The sequence below is a fragment of the Salmo salar genome, chromosome 05 (genome assembly GCF_965601325.2).
Source record: "Salmo salar chromosome 05, fSalSal1, whole genome shotgun sequence".
Lineage (NCBI taxonomy): Eukaryota > Metazoa > Chordata > Actinopteri > Salmoniformes > Salmonidae > Salmo > Salmo salar.
This window is the reverse complement of record NC_138295.1, coordinates 94,074,481-94,092,289: the sequence shown is the minus strand read 5'-3', so window position 1 is coordinate 94,092,289 and position 17,809 is coordinate 94,074,481. Positions and strand designations below refer to the sequence as shown.

Sequence of the window (17,809 nt, the reverse complement as noted above, 5' to 3'; positions counted from 1 at the left end):
ATAAGGGAAAGCCGCACACTCTAAAGAGCTCAGATGCAAAAATGTAATAACCTAATAACCAACGTTTGGACAGCAAAGCTGTCTTCATCAGGGTATCATCACAAACACTGCGAGATGAGTCATTTATATAGTGTCAAGAGACACACAGGTGTTTGTAATCATGGCCAAATGTGGCCTAATATCATTGGTTAACTCAAATATTTAAAAAATGGCATACAAAGAACATACAAAAGACAAACAAATGGATAGCATACGATCATAGCATTTGTAGTCTAAAATGTATCTAACAAACAATTACAATGGCAAAATCACAAGAATGGCCTCAGATCAAAGTCTATGTTGAGACCGAAGGGAGCAAGGGTCTTTAAATTAAAGATCCAGCCAGCCTCTCGTTTCAACAATAAATTATCAAGGTCACACCCTCTCCTCGGGAGGGTGACATGTTCGATGCCAATATAACGCAGAGACGAAATCGAATGGTTTGCTTCCAAAAAGTGGGCCGCAACTGGGTAAGTCAAGTTTTTGCACCTAATGGTGCTACGATGCTCTGAGATACGTACTTTTAATTCACGCTTTGTTTTACCCACATAATTTTTACCACAAGGACAAGTTATAAGATAAATAACTGCCTTAGTGGAACACGTAATAACACCTTTAATTGGGATAGATTTCCCTGTTTGGGGGTGTTTGAAGGATCTACATTTATAAGTGCCATTGCATTGAGCACAGCCATTACACTTGTAATTTCCATCCAGTAGGGGCGCAAATAGACGTTGTTCAGGAATATCTTGGGGTGGTAAATCAGATGTACCAATTGGTCTCTGAGATTTCTGCCCCGCGAGAATACGACCAGGGGAAGGTCAGAAAACACATTACCGAGACTATCATCATATTTCAGAATGTGCCAATGTTTGTGAACGATTCCTTTAATTTGTTCAGAGCACTTTGAATAGCGGGTAGTGAGAACGCAAGAATGCGTCTTTTTACGAGACTGACCTTGAAAAAGGTCATGTTTTGTTTTGAATTTTCTCAATGGCAATATTAATCTGATCATTGTTGTACCCCCTCTCCTTGAACTTTCCTTGCGTCTCAGCCATATTTCTGTCGAAATCTGATTTGTTTTATACAAATTCTTTTGATTCGACAGAATTGGCTGTAGGGCAAACTACAGCAAACTAAACTGTCACATTTATCTAAGCGCCAGACGAGAACGCATCTACATATAGTCACTCTTAGTGATTACGTGCGTCAAGGCATTATTCCACGGGGACTCAGGTGGCAAAAAGAGCCTTCATTGGGACAGCGCACAGATGATTTCTGTGAGCGCTGGTGTGCCATCCTGAACAAATGCTCTATTGATTTAATGACATTAATTGTTGACCAGTTGAAAAAGGATTTTAGTGAAATGGATAATACGATTAAAGACAAACGCACAGCTCTACAAATAGCTGTTAATGATGATGTCATATTCAATGAACTGATGAGAACTAACCAAGCGCTCCCGGACAAGTTGTCTACAGAAATAAAGGAACTTAAAATCAAGAAATTCAACCAAGACAAAAAAGATAAGGCCGAGGATAAAGTCTACTTCTGGAGAAACCCTGACAGAGGAGGTCCTGCTACTCCTCTCCATGTCAGACGCAGGAGGGATGACACTTACTTTGATCCACCCCCGTCTGACCAACACTCTACAACCAGCGCCTCATCGGCTTCCAGTGGCAGGTTTTTATTCAACGAGAGACTGGGCCGACGGAAGGGCGCAGGTGGCCGCAGGCACGCGCATCGACGAGATGCCGCACCCGACGGGGTAAGAAGAAACGACTATCAGAGGCAGAGGAGACCGTTCACACGGTCCCAGAACCCACGGGACTGAGTGTCTTTAATTTATCAAGCAAGATATTGAGCCCTGCCCATGTCTCTTTGCTTAATAAAGGCTTATCTTTGTGCCTACAACACAGTGCAACGATTTTGACGTTAAGGTAGACGTGTTTAAGTTTTTTTAGAAACATCCGTTTAAGGGAATACTTTAGCTCCCCTAAGCCTGACACTTCTATTGAACCAGTAGGTTACTTACCTGTACATACTCCGACTCCTTTTAGAAGCAAGAGTTATTTTGTACCTCCAGCCAATCGCAATCACTCTATCGAGACATATTGCAGACTTGTTGAAAAATATGTTGTTCATCTCCTTAAGAACAAACAGGAGTTCAAATCTTTCCATAATTTACCTAAGGATGAAAAACAAGCTTTGCTTGACTTACAATCCGATACGTCAGTCCTTATTCGTCCTGCTGATAAGGGTGGGTCGGTTGTACTCATGGGTAGGACAGCTTATGTAAATGAGTGTCATAGACAACTGCTTGACAACACCTTTTACAAGAAACTCAGAAGTGACCCTACTTCCCAATTTCAGAATACTATCTTTACTGTCCTAGATGGTTATTTAAATTCTGGTCAGATAACCAAAAAAGAATATGACTTTCTGGCCATTCAACACCTTAAAATTGCCACTTTCTATACTTTGCCGAAATTACACAAGAATGTTACTTGTAAAGGACACCAGCAGTATGATCTCTATCATTGAATCTCTTGATCCTCTGCCTGAGAACACCTTGTTAGTTACTTTTGATGTTGAGTCGTTATACACATATTCCACTTGGGGGCGGTATTGAAGCCATGGAACATTTTCTTCTGCAACGTGACCCTAATGAACTACCTTCCAGTGCCTGCATTATAACATTGGCTGAAATAGTACTCACACATAACTATTTCATGTTTCTAAATGATTTCTTTATTCAGACGAAGGGTACTGCTATGGGATCCCCCATGGCTCCTAACTATGCTAATTTGTATGTGGGTTACATGGAGAAACAATCCATTTTCAACCCTCTCAAAAAATGTTTTCTTGTCTAACATCATTATTTGGAAACGATATATTGAAGTTTTTGGATTTTTGAGGAGTTTGTAATTCGCGCCACGCTCTATCATTGGATATTGGAGCGGTGTTCCGCTAGCAGAACACCTAGATGTAAGATTAATACAGTATCTCATTTAGACAGTTTTAATACAGTATCTCATGTTTCTAAGAACACATTTTCATCAGCATCTCCTCTCTCTCTCTCCCTGGCTCTCTCTCTCTCTCTCTCTCTCTCTCTCCCTGTCTCTCTCTCTCTCTCTCTCTCTCTCTATTCCCCTCTCTCTCTCCCTGTCTCTCTCCCCCTCTCCCTCTCTCCCTCTCTCTCCCCCTCTCCCTCTCTCTCCCCTCCATCCACCAGGGTGCTGTGATAACCCCAGCTATGGACCTCTCCCTGCCCATGCAGCCCTCCAGTATGATGGCTCCTATAACACATCAGATGAACCACATGTCTCTGGGAAACACAGGAACCGTAAGTCCCTCTGACTGTAATCCTGCTGTGTCATCTCTCCCCCACCAGGTGTCCTTAGTCTTTTTAATAAACTTGACACCTTGATAAACTCATTTCCTGACGATGGCTCATTGATCTTCGTACTTGGCAACATCAACCTCCCGACGTCTGCTTTCGATGAATTTATTTTCAACTCCTTCCATTTCCTCCTTGCCTCCTTGCCAGCTTGCCTCACTCTTTCCCAGTCCTCTCCCGCTCACACGGCAATAGGCTTGACCTCATCTTTACTAGAGGCTGTTCTCCTACTAATCTCACTGTAACCCCCCTCCAGGTCGTGTTCTCCTACTAATCTCACTGTAACCCCCCTCCAGGTCGTGTTCTCCTACTAATCTCACTGTAACCCCCCTCCAGGTCGTGTTCTCCTACTAATCAATTCAATTCAATTCAATTCAATTCGCTTTATTGGCATGACGTAACAATATACATATTGCCAAAGCTTATTTTGGATATTTACAATATAAAAATAAATAAAAATGAGAATCAAATATTGTCAACGGGACAACAGTAACAACAATAACCAAGGGTCAAAATAACCAACACATTGAACAATAACAATAATCATACAGTAGAGGACATGTGCAGGTTTATTGGTCTGTCAGACACTGTCCCTCAACTTATGGCAGACAGCAATGTAGTGCGCTGCCAACCCACAGCTCTCTGCGTCCTCCCCCAACAGGACGGGTAGCCTATCCTCATCAGAGAGGTCTTTGAAACCTTGAATAAGGGTTTCAAATTTGGGGAAATGACACTCTCTAATTGTTTTATATTTTTGACATTTTGTCAGGAAATGTAGCTCCGTCTCAGGTTCTGCTGTGGTGCAGTGGTTGCACAGCCTTTCCTCTACAGGGAGCCAGGTTTTCCTGTGTCTACCCTTCTCAATGGCAAGGCTGTGCTCACTGAGCCTGTACTTTGTCAAGGTTTTTCTAAGGTTTTGATCAGTAACCATGGTCAAATATTTAGCCATAGTGTACTGTCGATTTAGGGCCAGATAGCACTGCATTTTGCTTTGTGTTTGTGCTTGTGTTTCCCAATAAGTAATGTAGTTTTGTTTTGACTGTGTTGTAATTTGGTTTATTCTGATTGATTGGATGTTCTGGTCCTGAGGCTTCAGTGTGTTAGTAGAACAGGTTTGTGAACTCAGCCCCAGGACCAGCTGGATGAGGGTCCTGAGGCTTCAGTGTGTTAGTAGAACAGGTTTGTGAACTCAGCCCCAGGACCAGCTGGATGAGGGGACTCTTTTCTTTGCTCAGCTCTTGGCATTGCAGGGCTTGGTAATGATATGAGAGGGGGTCACTGTATTTTAGATGTTTCCAAAACTTAATTGCTCTTTTTTGAGTTTTTATTATTAGTGGATATTGGCCTAATTCTGCCCTGCATGCATTGTTTGTAGTTTTCCTCTGGACACGTAGGAGAATCTTACAGAACTCTGCATGTAGGGTTTCAATGGGGTGTTTGTCCCATTTGATGAAATCTTGTTTTGCAAGTGGACCCCACACCTCGCTGCCATAAAGTGCAATTGGTTCAATGACATATTCAATTAGTTTTAGCCAAATTTTAATAGGTATTTCAATTTGAATTTGCTTTTTAATGACGTAGAATGCCCTGCGTGCTTTCTCTCTCAGTTCATTCACTGCCTCATTAAGGTGTCCAGTTGAGCTTATTTTTAAACCTAAGTAATTGTAGTGTGTACAGTACTCTATATATTTTGTACCAATTGAGAACTTTGGTCTAATTCCCTGAGATCTGGATCTTCTCTGGAAAATCATTATTTTAGTCTTTTTGGGGTTTACTGCCAGGGCCCAGGTCTGGCAGTACTGTTCTAGCAGGTCCAGGCTCTGCTGTAGGCCAGGTGCTGTGGGTGACATCAGGCATAGGTCATCTGCGAAGAGTAGGCATTTAACTTCTGAATTGTGGAGACTAACACCAGGGGCTGAGGATTTTTCTAGAATAGTGGCCAATTCGTTAATGTAAATATTGAAGAGTGCAGGGCTCAGATTGCAACCCTGACGAAGGCCCCGCCCCTGGTTAAAGAATTCTGTTCTTTTCTTACCAATCTCACTGTAACCCCCCTCCAGGTCTCTGTTCTCCTACTAATCTCACTGTAACCCCCCTCCAGATCTCTGTTCTCCTACTAATCTCACTGTAACCCCCCTCCAGATCTCTGTTCTCCTACTAATCTCACTGTAACCCCCCTCCAGGTCTCTGTTCTCCTACTAATCTCACTGTAACCCCCCTCCAGGTCTGTTCTCCTACTAATCTCACTGTAACCCCCCTCCAGGTCTCTGTTCTCCTACTAATCTCACTGTAACCCCCCTCCAGATCTCTGTTCTCCTACTAATCTCACTGTAACCCCCCTCCAGGTCTCTGTTCTCCTACTAATCTCACTGTAACCCCCCTCCAGGTCTGTTCTCCTACTAATCTCACTACAACCCCCCTCCAGATCTCTGTTCTCCTACTAATCTCACTGTAACCCCCCCCCTCCAGGTCTCTGTTCTCCTACTAAACTCACTGTAACCCCCCTCCAGGTCTCTGTTCTCCTACTAATCTCACTGTAACCCCCCCCTCCAGGTCTCTGTTCTCCTACTAATCTCACTGTAACCCCCCTCCAGGTCTCTGTTCTCCTACTAATCTCACTGTAACCCCCCTCCAGGTCTCTGTTCTCCTACTAATCTCACTGTAACCCCCCTCCAGGTCTGTTCTCCTACTAATCTCACTGTAACCCCCCTCCAGATCTCTGTTCTCCTACTAATCTCACTGTAACCCCCCTCCAGGTCTCTGTTCTCCTACTAATCTCACTGTAACCCCCCTCCAGGTCTCTGTTCTCCTACTAATCTCACTGTAACCCCCCTCCAGGTCTCTGTTCTCCTACTAATCTCACTGTAACCCCCCTCCAGATCTCTGTTCTCCTACTAATCTCACTGTAACCCCCCTCCAGGTCTCTGTTCTCCTACTAATCTCACTGTAACCCCCCTCCAGGTCTCTGTTCTCCTACTAATCTCACTGTAACCCCCCTCCAGATCTCTGTTCTCCTACTAATCTCACTGTAACCCCCCTCCAGATCTCTGTTCTCTAATTTGTTTCCTTTTCTGTATCTTAAAGAAACCCACAGCACCCCCCTTCTCAACCCCCCCCCCAAAAAATAAAAGCCTTTCGTGTACTAACACTCCCAGTTAACCCCTCCCCCCCTTACTAACTCTGACCTTGACCCCTCCCCCCCTTACTAACTCTGACCTTGACCCCTCCCCCCCTTACTGACTCTGACCTTGACCCCTCCCCCCCTTACTAACTCTGACCTTGACCCCTCCCCCCTTACTAACTCTGACCTTGACCCCTCCCCCCTTACTAACTCTGACCTTGACCCCTCCCCCCCTTACTAACTCTGACCTTGACCCCTCCCCCCCTTACTGACTCTGACCTTGACCCCTCCCCCTTTTACTGACTCTGACCTTGACCCCTCCCCCTTTTACTGACTCTGACCTTGACCCCTCCCCCTTTTACTGACTCTGACCTTGACCCCTCCCCCCTTACTAACTCTGACCTTGACCCCTCCCCCCCTTACTGACTCTGACCTTGACCCCTCCCCCCCCCTTACTGACTCTGACCTTGACCCCTCCCCCCCTCAATGTATTGACTATGACTGTGATATGTGGTTGTCCCACCTAGCTATCTGGAGATGAATGTACTGACTATGACTGGTCCACCTAGCTATCTGGAGATGAATGTACTGACTATGACTGGTCCACCTAGCTATCTGGAGATGAATGTACTGACTATGACTGGTCCACCTAGCTATCTGGAGATGAATGTACTGACTATGACTGGTCCACCTAGCTATCTGGAGATGAATGTACTGTCTATGACTGGTCCACCTAGCTATCTGCAGATGAATGTACTGAGTGTAAGTCATTCTGCTAAATGACTGTAATATAAAGGTGTTTCTCCTGCTCTCTAACAGCAGTACATGTCTGCAGCAGCTGCTCCAGTTCAAGAAGCCTACATTCCTCAGTACACTGCAGTGCCTGGCTCCACCCTCTCAGTAGACGTAAGTTAAACTCTTTACCATGCAGAACTAACCCTAACCTACAACACCCTAACCCTAACCTACAACACCCTAACCCTAACCTACAACACCCTAACCTACAACACCCTAACCTACAACACCCTAACCTACAACACCCTAACCCTAACCTACAACACCCTAACCCTAACCTACAACACCCTAACCCTAACCTACAACACCCTAACCCTAACCTACAACACCCTAACCTACAACACCCTAACCTACAACACCCTAACCCTAACCTACAACACCCTAACCTACAACACCCTAACCTACAACACCCTAACCTACAACACCCTAACCTACAACACCCTAACCCTAACCTACAACACCCTAACCTACAACACCCTAACCCTAACCTACAACACCCTAACCCTAACCTACAACACCCTAACCCTAACCTACAACACCCTAACCTACAACACACTAACCTACAACACCCTAACCCTGACCTACAACACCCTAACCTACAACACCCTAGCCCTAACCTACAACACCCTAACCCTAACCTACAACACCCTAACCTACAACACCCTACAACACCCTAACCTACAACACCCTAACCTACAACACCCTACAACACCCTAACCTACAACACCCTAACCTACAACACCCTAACCCTAACCTACAACACCCTAACCCTAACCTACAACACCCTAACCCTGACCTACAACACCCTGACCTACAACACCCTAACCTACAACACCCTAACCCTAACCTACAACACCCTGACCTACAACACCCTAACCTACAACACCCTAACCCTAACCTACAACACCCTAACCTACAACACACTAACCTACAACACTCTAACCCTAACCTACAACACCCTAACCTACAACACACTAACCTACAACACCCTAACCCTGACCTACAACACCCTAACCCTGACCTACAACACCCTAACCTACAACACACTAACCTACAACACCCTAACCCTGACCTACAACACCCTAACCTACAACACCCTAACCCTAACCTACAACACCCTAACCCTAACCTACAACACCCTAACCCTGACCTACAACACCCTAACCCTGACCTACAACACCCTAACCTACAACACCATAACCCACAACACCCTAACCCACAACACCCTAACCCTAACCCACAACATCCTAACCCTAACCTACAACATCCTAACCCTAACCTACAACATCCTAACCCTAACCTACAACATCCTAACCCTAACCTACAACATCCTAACCCTAACCTACAACACCCTAACCTACAACACCCTAACCTACAACACCCTAACCTACAACACCCTAACCTACAACACCCTAACCTACAACACCCTAACCCTAACCTACAACACCCTAACCCTAACCTACAACACCCTAACCCTAACCTACAACACCCTAACCTACAACACCCTAACCCACAACACCCTAACCCTAACCTACAACACCCTAACCTACAACACCCTAACCCTCAACACCCTAACCCTAACCTACAACACCCTAACCCTAACCCACAACACCCTAACCTACAACACCCTAACCCACAACACCCTAACCCTAACCCACAACACCCTAACCCTAACCCACAACACCCTAACCCTAACCCACAACACCCTAACCCTAACCCACAACACCCTAACCCTAACCCACAACACCCTAACCCTAACCCACAACGCCATAACCCACAATGCCATAACCCACAATGCCATAACCCACAACGCCATAACCCACAATGCCATAACCCACAACGCCATAACCCACAACGCCATAACCCACAATGCCATAACCCACAACGCCATAACCCACAACGCCATAACCCACAACACCATAACCCACACCACCCTAACCTACAACATCCTAACCCTAACCTACATCACCCTAACCCACAACACCATAACCCACAACACCATAACCTACAACACCATAACCCACAACACCATAACCCACAACACCATAACCTACAACACCATAACCTACAACACCATAACCTACAACACCATAACCTACAACACCATAACATACAACACCATAACCCACAACACCCTGACCCACAACACCATAACCCACAACACCATAACCCACACCACCCACAACACCCTAACCCACAACACCCTAACCAACACCACCCACAACACCATAACCTACAACACCCTAACCAACACCACCCACAACACACACCATGCAGCAGTAACACTCTCAACATACATTCCCAAAGTAAGGCCTTAATCCAATGGAAGTAAGTATAAAACAGCTGCACTCACCACCCATGCACCATGCAGTACTTACTGTAAACCCATAACATCCACACTTTAACTAAGGGCTTAAATCCTCATTAAGATCCAACTAGGTCTCACAGCCTCAAGTCAGAATTGGACGTTTATCCATGTTTCTCAAAACGTCAAATTTCAATGTTGTTCCAAATTTGAAATGTTGCCGTATTTACAGGTAAAGTTTCAGAGGCGTTAACTCCAATTAAGGTTTGGGATAGGCTTAAATACAAAAATCTCAAAAACAGGTTTCTATCGCTGGGTTCAAACATGCAACCGCCCATCTGCCATCCCTGTCCACAATGCCCTAGTAAAACCAAAACCTACTTGAAGGTAACAGCGTTCACTGTTGTCCCTAATGTCCGGTTTCCAAGTTATCTCCCGACGTCCTCAGACATGGATCGACGTGGAATACTGACTTGTATCACGGGGTGACCTGACTGTGAGATCTCAGTTTGTAATTCAAGTGTTTGTGTTTTTTTGGGGGGGTAATGTACTGTATATTCCATTTGGGATCATTGGATGATTCACAAAAAAAGTCTAAGTTATGAACGTGAATCTCAAATCTCAAGAATCAACCCTAAAGATATCAATGACCTAATTTCCTGTGTCTCTTCCTGACTTATGATAACTGTGACCTCATTTCCTGTGTCTTTTCCTGGTTCTTCCTTCTCTTATCAGGCAGTGGTAACAGAGGACTCGCCCCAGACTGTACCCCCCTCCTCACAGGACCCTAACGGACAGCCACACCTGGACAACGACTCACCTGCCTACTCCTACCAACAGACTAAGTAAACACACACACACACACACACACACACACACACACACACACACACACACACACACACACACACACACACACACACACACACACACACACACACACACCTGCTACATGTCTACTACTCTGTGGATGGCTGGGGTCTCTCTCATTGTCTTTCCCTCTCCCCGCTTCTCTTGCTTTGCTTTCTTCTGTATATTGGTGTATATTGGTGTGTATAGTGTATATTGATGTGTATTGATGTGTATTGATGTGTATTGATGTGTAATGTGTATATTGGTGTGTATTGATGTGTAATGTGTATATTGGTGTGTATAGTCTATATTGATGTGTAGTGATATATATATAGTGTATATTGATGTATATAGTGTATATTGATGTGTAGTGATATATATAGTGTATATTGATGTATATAGTGTATATTGATGTGTAGTGATATATATAGTGTATATTGATGTATATAGTGTATATTGATGTGTAGTGATATATATAGTGTATATTTATGTGTTTTGATATATAGTGTATATTGATGTATATAGTGTATATTGATGTGTAGTTATATATATATATATATATATATATATATATATAGTGTATATTGATGTGTATAGTCTATATTGATGTGTATAGTGTGTATTGATGTGTATTGATGTGTATAGTGTATATTAATGTGTATTGATGTGTATAGTGTATATTGATGTGTATTGATGTGTATAGTGTATATTAATGTATATTGATGTGTATTGATGTGTATAGTGTATATTGATGTGTATTGATGTGTATAGTGTATATTGATGTATATTGATGTGTATAGTGTAGATTGATGTGTACAGGGTATATTGATGTGTATAGTGTAGATTGATGTGTACAGGGTATATTGATGTGTTTAGTGTATATTGGTGTGTATAGTGTTGTATATTGGTGTGTATAGTGTAGATTGATGTATATTGATGTATATAGTGTATATTGATGCATGTTGATGTATATAGTGTATATTGATGTATATTGATGTGTATAGTGTAGATTGATGTGTACAGGGTATATTGATGTATATTGATGTGTATAGTGTAGATTGATGTGTACAGGGTATATTGATGTATATTGATGTGTATAGTGTAGATTGATGTGTACAGGGTATATTGATGTGTATTGGTGTGTATAGTGTTGTATATTGGTGTGTATAGTGTATATTGAAGTGTATTGAAGTGTATAGTGTACATTGATGTATATTAATGTTTATAGTGCATATTGATGTGTACAGGGTATATAGTGTATATTGATGTATATTAATGCATGTTGATGTATATAGTGTATATTAATGTGTATAGTGTCTATTGATGTATATTGATGTGTTTAGTGTATATTGATGTATATTGGTGTGTATATTGTTGTATATTGGTGTGTATAGTGTATATTGAAGTGTATAGAGTACATTGATGTATATTAATGTGTATAGTGCATATTGATGTGTACAGGGTATATTGATGTGTTTTAATCTGTATAGTGTATATTGATGTGTATAGTGTATATTGATGTGTATAGTGTATATTGATGTGTACAGGGTATATTGATGTGTACAGGGTATATTGATGTGTACAGGGTATATTGATGTGTTTTAATGTGTATAGTGTATATTAATGTGTATAGTGTATATTAATGTGTATAGTGCATATTGATGTGTACAGGGTATATTGATGTGTTTTAATGTGTTTAGTGTATATTGATGTATATTGTTGTATATTGGTGTGTATAGTGTATATTGAAGTGTATAGAGTACATTGATGTATATTAATGTGTATAGTGCATATTGATGTGTACAGGGTATATTGATGTGTTTTAATCTGTATAGTGTATATTGATATGTATATTAATGTGTATAGTGTATATTGATGTGTATAGTGTATATTGATGTGTACAGGGTATATTGATGTGTACAGGGTATATTGATGTGTACAGGGTATATTGATGTGTTTTAATGTGTATAGTGTATATTAATGTGTATAGTGTATATTAATGTGTATAGTGCATATTGATGTGTACAGGGTATATTGATGTGTTTTAATGTGTATAGTGTATATTGATATGTATATTAATGTATATTGATGTGTACAGGGTATATTGATGTGTACAGGGTATATTGATGTGTACAGGGTATATTGATGTGTACAGGGTATATTGATGTGTACAGGGTATATTGATGTGTGTATTGATTTGTATTGTTGCATTTATTTTTATTTATTTTATTTAACTAAGTCAGTTAAGAACAAATTTGTATTGTGTATATTGATGTGTTTATTGTATATTGATATGTATTTTGTATATTGATGTGTGCATTGATGTGTATAGTGTAATTTGATGTGTATTGACGTGTATAGTGTAATTTGATGTGTATAGTGTAATTTGATGTGTATTGACGTGTATAGTGTAATTTGATGTGTATTGACGTGTATAGTGTAGTTTGATGTGTATTGACGTGTATAGTGTAATTTGATGTGTATAGTGTAGTTTGATGTGTATTGACGTGTATAGTGTAGTTTGATGTGTATTGACGTGTATAGTGTAATTTGATGTGTATTGATGTGTATAGTGTAGTTTGATGTGTATTGATGTGTATAGTGTAATTTGATGTGTATAGTGTAATTTGATGTGTATAGTGTAGTTTGATGTGTATTGATGTGTATAGTGTAATTTGATGTGTATAGTGTAATTTGATGTGTATTGATGTGTATAGTGTAGTTTGATGTGTATTGACGTGTATAGTGTAATTTGATGTGTTTACAATGCTCATCTGTAAAAGAGACTTATGTCTCAGTATGACTCCCTGTATTGACCTGTATAGTGTGATGCTCATCTGTAAAAGAGACCTATGTCTCAGCATGACTCCCTGTATTGACCTGTATAGTGTGATGCTCATCTGTAAAAGAGACCTATGTCTCAGCATGACTCTCTGTATTGACCTGTATAGTGTGATGCTCATCTGTAAAAGAGACCTATGTCTCAGCATGACTCCCTGTATTGACCTGTATAGTGTGATGCTCATCTGTAAAAGAGACCTATGTCTCAGCATGACTCCCTGTTAAATTAAAGGTTAAATATTTTCTTTCTCTTTCTCAGATAACAAGAGGATGAGGAGTGATTGTTTCCGGTAACTGCATTGCCTTGAGACAGGGGGCTGCACAGAAGCACTGGAGGGATGGAGGGAGGAAAAAATAATGGATGACAAAAGGAGGACAAAAAGAGATCGTTTTATCTTTGCACGGGCATCAAAAAAATACTTTGTTTTATCTGTCCTGAGAGAGAGAGAGAGAGAGAGAAGAGATAGAGATGGGAAAGAGAAGAGATGGGAGAGAGAAGAGAGAAGATGAGAGAGAAGAGATGGGAGAGAGAGAAGATGGGAGAGAGAGAAGATGGGAGAGAGAGAAGATGGGAGAGAGAGAGAAGAGAGAAGAGATGGGAGAGGGAGAGAGGTTGTGATTGTGATTTAGATAAAGTCTCAGAAGATGGAGAGGTGCGGTATGGGACATTGAGTTTATTGAGCGGGCCAGCATTAAACTGGAGTCGTCCTTCGAAAAAAGAAAAGAACAAAGTGAAAAACATATAAAAATATAAATAAATAAAAGAACAGACAAAAAAATGAACTTAAAAATGAACAAACAGACAAATATCCGTGTGAATGTGCAGGTAGGTTTTCAGATCAGGACACTTTTTTAATAGAAGAGGAGGGAAAGTTCTAGAGAACAAACAAACAAATTAAACGGGTTGTCTTCCTTTGATATTAAGCTACTATATTTTTTATTATTTTCATGATTTAAAATGTAGTTTTCTAGAGGAAAAAAAAAAAAAAGTAACATATTTTTTTTGCCTTAATTTCTCAGACGTTGGAAACTCGTCGGTCCTTTCGTCTGAAATTGTTTAAAAACATCTGTAAAAACAATAATGACTTGAGTGCATATCAAGAGGCTTATGAATGCTTTCCACGGTTCCAGATACACCGAGATTAAATCTATGGACATCAATGTACAGGTTATAAAGAGAACTGTATGAAGAAGATTTTAAATTATGTGGTTTGTAGTCATTTGTGTTTGGGGAGAAGAGAATCTCCATGGTGATAGTAGGTGGGAGGGGGCAATAAAAATATATAACCGCTGTATTGTGGGAAATGCAGTTTATCGATGAAAAATGTTTTAGTTACTTAACATGGCATTAGTGTGTTTTTACTTGCAATATTTTTTTTTTACAAAGTACTACAGTTTTATTTTTTTTGCCTGCTATTGCTTGTCTCATCGCAAAACAAGAAATGAAACAAAAATAACCAAAAAATTCAACTTCTAGTGAAAACGTATATAGACAAGAGTTTCTGTGTACAAAGGGACGTGTTCAAAATGAAGCAATAGTGTTAAAGAAATTGGTGACAATTTTCTTTAGTCTTTTTATAGCTGTGGATCAAATGCAGCCAACAGACAACAGCTTTTATACCACAGAAGAACAAACAGGTAGAGACAGTGGAGTAGAGCGAGAGATTTTTTAAAAATTCATATTTTAACTTTTCCATTTGGCTTTCTTGCTTTTGTTGTATGATGCACTGTACATTAGATGGTTTGAGGGTTGGACTTGTGTGCTTAGGACTCTTCCCATTGGCTCTGCTGGGGTTAAGGTGTTCATAGAGTTCTACCATTGGTGCAGTCATGTGTCACTCATACCTTCAGCAACAAGGTGTGTAACAGGTCAGAGAACTGCGCCACAGAGAAAGCTCAGTTTTATCATAACCCAATATAATCTGAGAGAAATCTGCTCGAGAAACAGAGTAAACCCTTCAGTCCCTGATATAGTGATGGTGGTTTATCCAATGTAAAATCACACAATCTCTCTCCACTGTTATAACAAACACAAACCATGTTACAGGATGTAAAGCTCATCCACTGAGCCCCGTTACTGAAGGGATAGGATACTACCGTCTGCAAAGACACCATGCTAGTTTCTGGTAGCTTATCTGCTCATCTTTAGCTATCTTGTCTGAGAGAGGAAAAAAGAAAAGTAAAATAAAACATACATTTTTTTTTAAATGTTTGTGTTGCAATTTTTTGAGAATTGACTTTAATGCGTTAGCTGCTATCAAGTGTTCAGTATTGGGGAGCCAGTCAGCCAGTCAGCCAGTCAGAACCGTAGTGTTGGCTGGGGAGGTGAAGTTGTTTTAGAGCCACCTCGAGGCTTCTCGAGGCTTCTCGAGGCTTCTCGAGGCTTGTAGATTTAACAATGGTATATCCAAGATCTACCTCGTGATAACTGTACTGTATACTGTTCAGTACCGTTCTGATTACAGCACCACCAAGGAGGCTGATTGGCTGATTACAGTAACACCAAGGAGGCTGATTGGCTGATTAAAGTACCACCAAGGAGGCTGATTGGCTGAGTACAGTAACACCAAGGAGGCTGATTGGCTGATTACAGTAACACCAAGGAGGCTGATTGGCTGATTAAAGTACCACCAAGAAGGCTGATTAAAGTAACACCAAGGAGGCTGATTGGCTGAGTACAGTAACACCAAGGAGGCTGATTGGCTGATTACAGTAACACCAAGGAGGCTGATTGGCTGATTAAAGTACCACCAAGAAGGCTGATTAAAGTAACACCAAGGAGGCTGATTGGCTGAGTACAGTAACACCAAGGAGTCTGATTGGCTGATTAAAGTAACACCAAAGAGTCTGATTGGCTATCTGTCCTGAGCTCACACCTTGTAAATCTGCCCACCTGACCTGACTCTACATAATGGGAAGTTTAGTTTTGGAGATATAATGTTGAGGGGGGGAAAAAAAACATTAAAACAACATTCAACCAAAATTCAGCGATAACAGAAAAAAACCTCTTGGAAAATGAATGAAATAATTGAGAGAGGACCGGTGTTTAGAAGAAGATGCAACAGGAAGGAGTTCTATGATGATTCTGTTGTTAATTTTCTGCAGACGGTCATGTGATGACTCATGTCTTCTTCCAGGTGGGATCCTAACAGTTTGTTTACATCAGTGGGTTCAACTTTTTCTGCTTTCTTTTTGGTTTCAATTTGAATAAAATAAAAAAAAGGAAAATAATATATCTCTCCTGCTATTTGACGTTGTATGTATGTATGTATGTATGTATGTATGTATGTATGTATGTATGTATGTATGTATGCATGTATGCATGTATGTATGTACAACATCACACCACTAGAGGGCAGTATACAGCCACAGTTAGTGTGAGAGAAGTTCACTACGCACTCAAAATAACAGCCAAGTTTCCAGTTAGATTAGTCGTATGTACGGGATACGCATGGCATACATCGTCCAATGAAATGCTTACTTTCAAGTTCCATTTCAACATTGAACAATCAATAAGACATAGAACAGTTAGTGCAGAAAAACAAAGAGAGAGAGGAGATAGAGAGGAGATAGAGAGGAGACAGAAAGATAGGAGACGGAGAGGAGACAGAGAGGAGACAGAGAGGAGACAGAGAGGAGATAGAGAGGAGATGGAGAGGAGACAGAGAGGAGATAGGGAGAGAGGAGACAGAGAGGAGATAGGGAGAGAGGAGATGAGATGGAGATAGGGAGGAGACAGGGAGAGAGGAGATGAGATGGAGAGAGAGAGGAGATAGAGAGGAGATGGTAGGGAGAGAGGAGATGAGATGGAGATAGAGAGGAGACAGAAAGAGAGGAGATGGTAGGGAGAGAGGAGATGAGATGGAGATAGAGAGGAGACAGAAAGAGAGGAGATGGTAGGGAGAGAGGAGATGAGATGGAGATAGAGAGGAGACAGAAAGAGAGGAGATGGTAGGGAGAGAAGAATTGACAAACACCAAATTGAGACTGCATGCAGAATGTTGCTAAAATATCCTCTATGTACACCGTAAAATGTCAAACACAATGCAGAATTAGGCCGATACCCGCTAATTATCAAAATCCAGAAAAGAGACGTTAAATTCTACAACCACCTAAAAGGAAGCGAGTCGCAAACTTTACATAACAAAGTCATCACCTACAGAGAGATGAACCTGGAGAAGAGTCCCCTAAGCAAGCTGATCCTGGGTCTCTGTTCACAAACACAAACACACCCCACAGATCCCCAGGACAGCAACACAATTAGACCCAACCAAATCATGAGAAAACAAAAAGATAATTACTTGACACAAAGGAAAAAATGTACAAAAAAACTGAGCAAACTAGAATGTTATTTGGCAGAATACCTGACCACTGTGACTGACCCAAACTTAAGGAAAGCTTTGACTATGTACAGACTCAGTGAGCATAGCCTTGCTATTGAGAAAGGCCGCCGCAG

The 17,809-nt window shown here is 41.3% G+C and overlaps 1 protein-coding gene across 1 annotated transcript in view; it reads left to right on the top strand.

The window, feature by feature from the left end:
* LOC106606141 (RNA-binding motif, single-stranded-interacting protein 3) overlaps positions 1-15,561 on the top strand; it is a 112,501-nt gene extending 96,940 nt beyond the window's left edge. Inside the window, exons 9-12 of the mRNA XM_082974962.1 lie at positions 3,275-3,385; positions 7,380-7,466; positions 10,396-10,505; positions 13,613-15,561. Coding sequence (XP_082831088.1) covers positions 3,275-3,385; positions 7,380-7,466; positions 10,396-10,505; positions 13,613-13,616 — 312 coding nt within the window. The 3' untranslated portion in view covers positions 13,617-15,561. The remainder of the gene's footprint in view (positions 1-3,274; positions 3,386-7,379; positions 7,467-10,395; positions 10,506-13,612) is intronic.
* Positions 15,562-17,809: the final 2,248 nt, after the last annotated feature.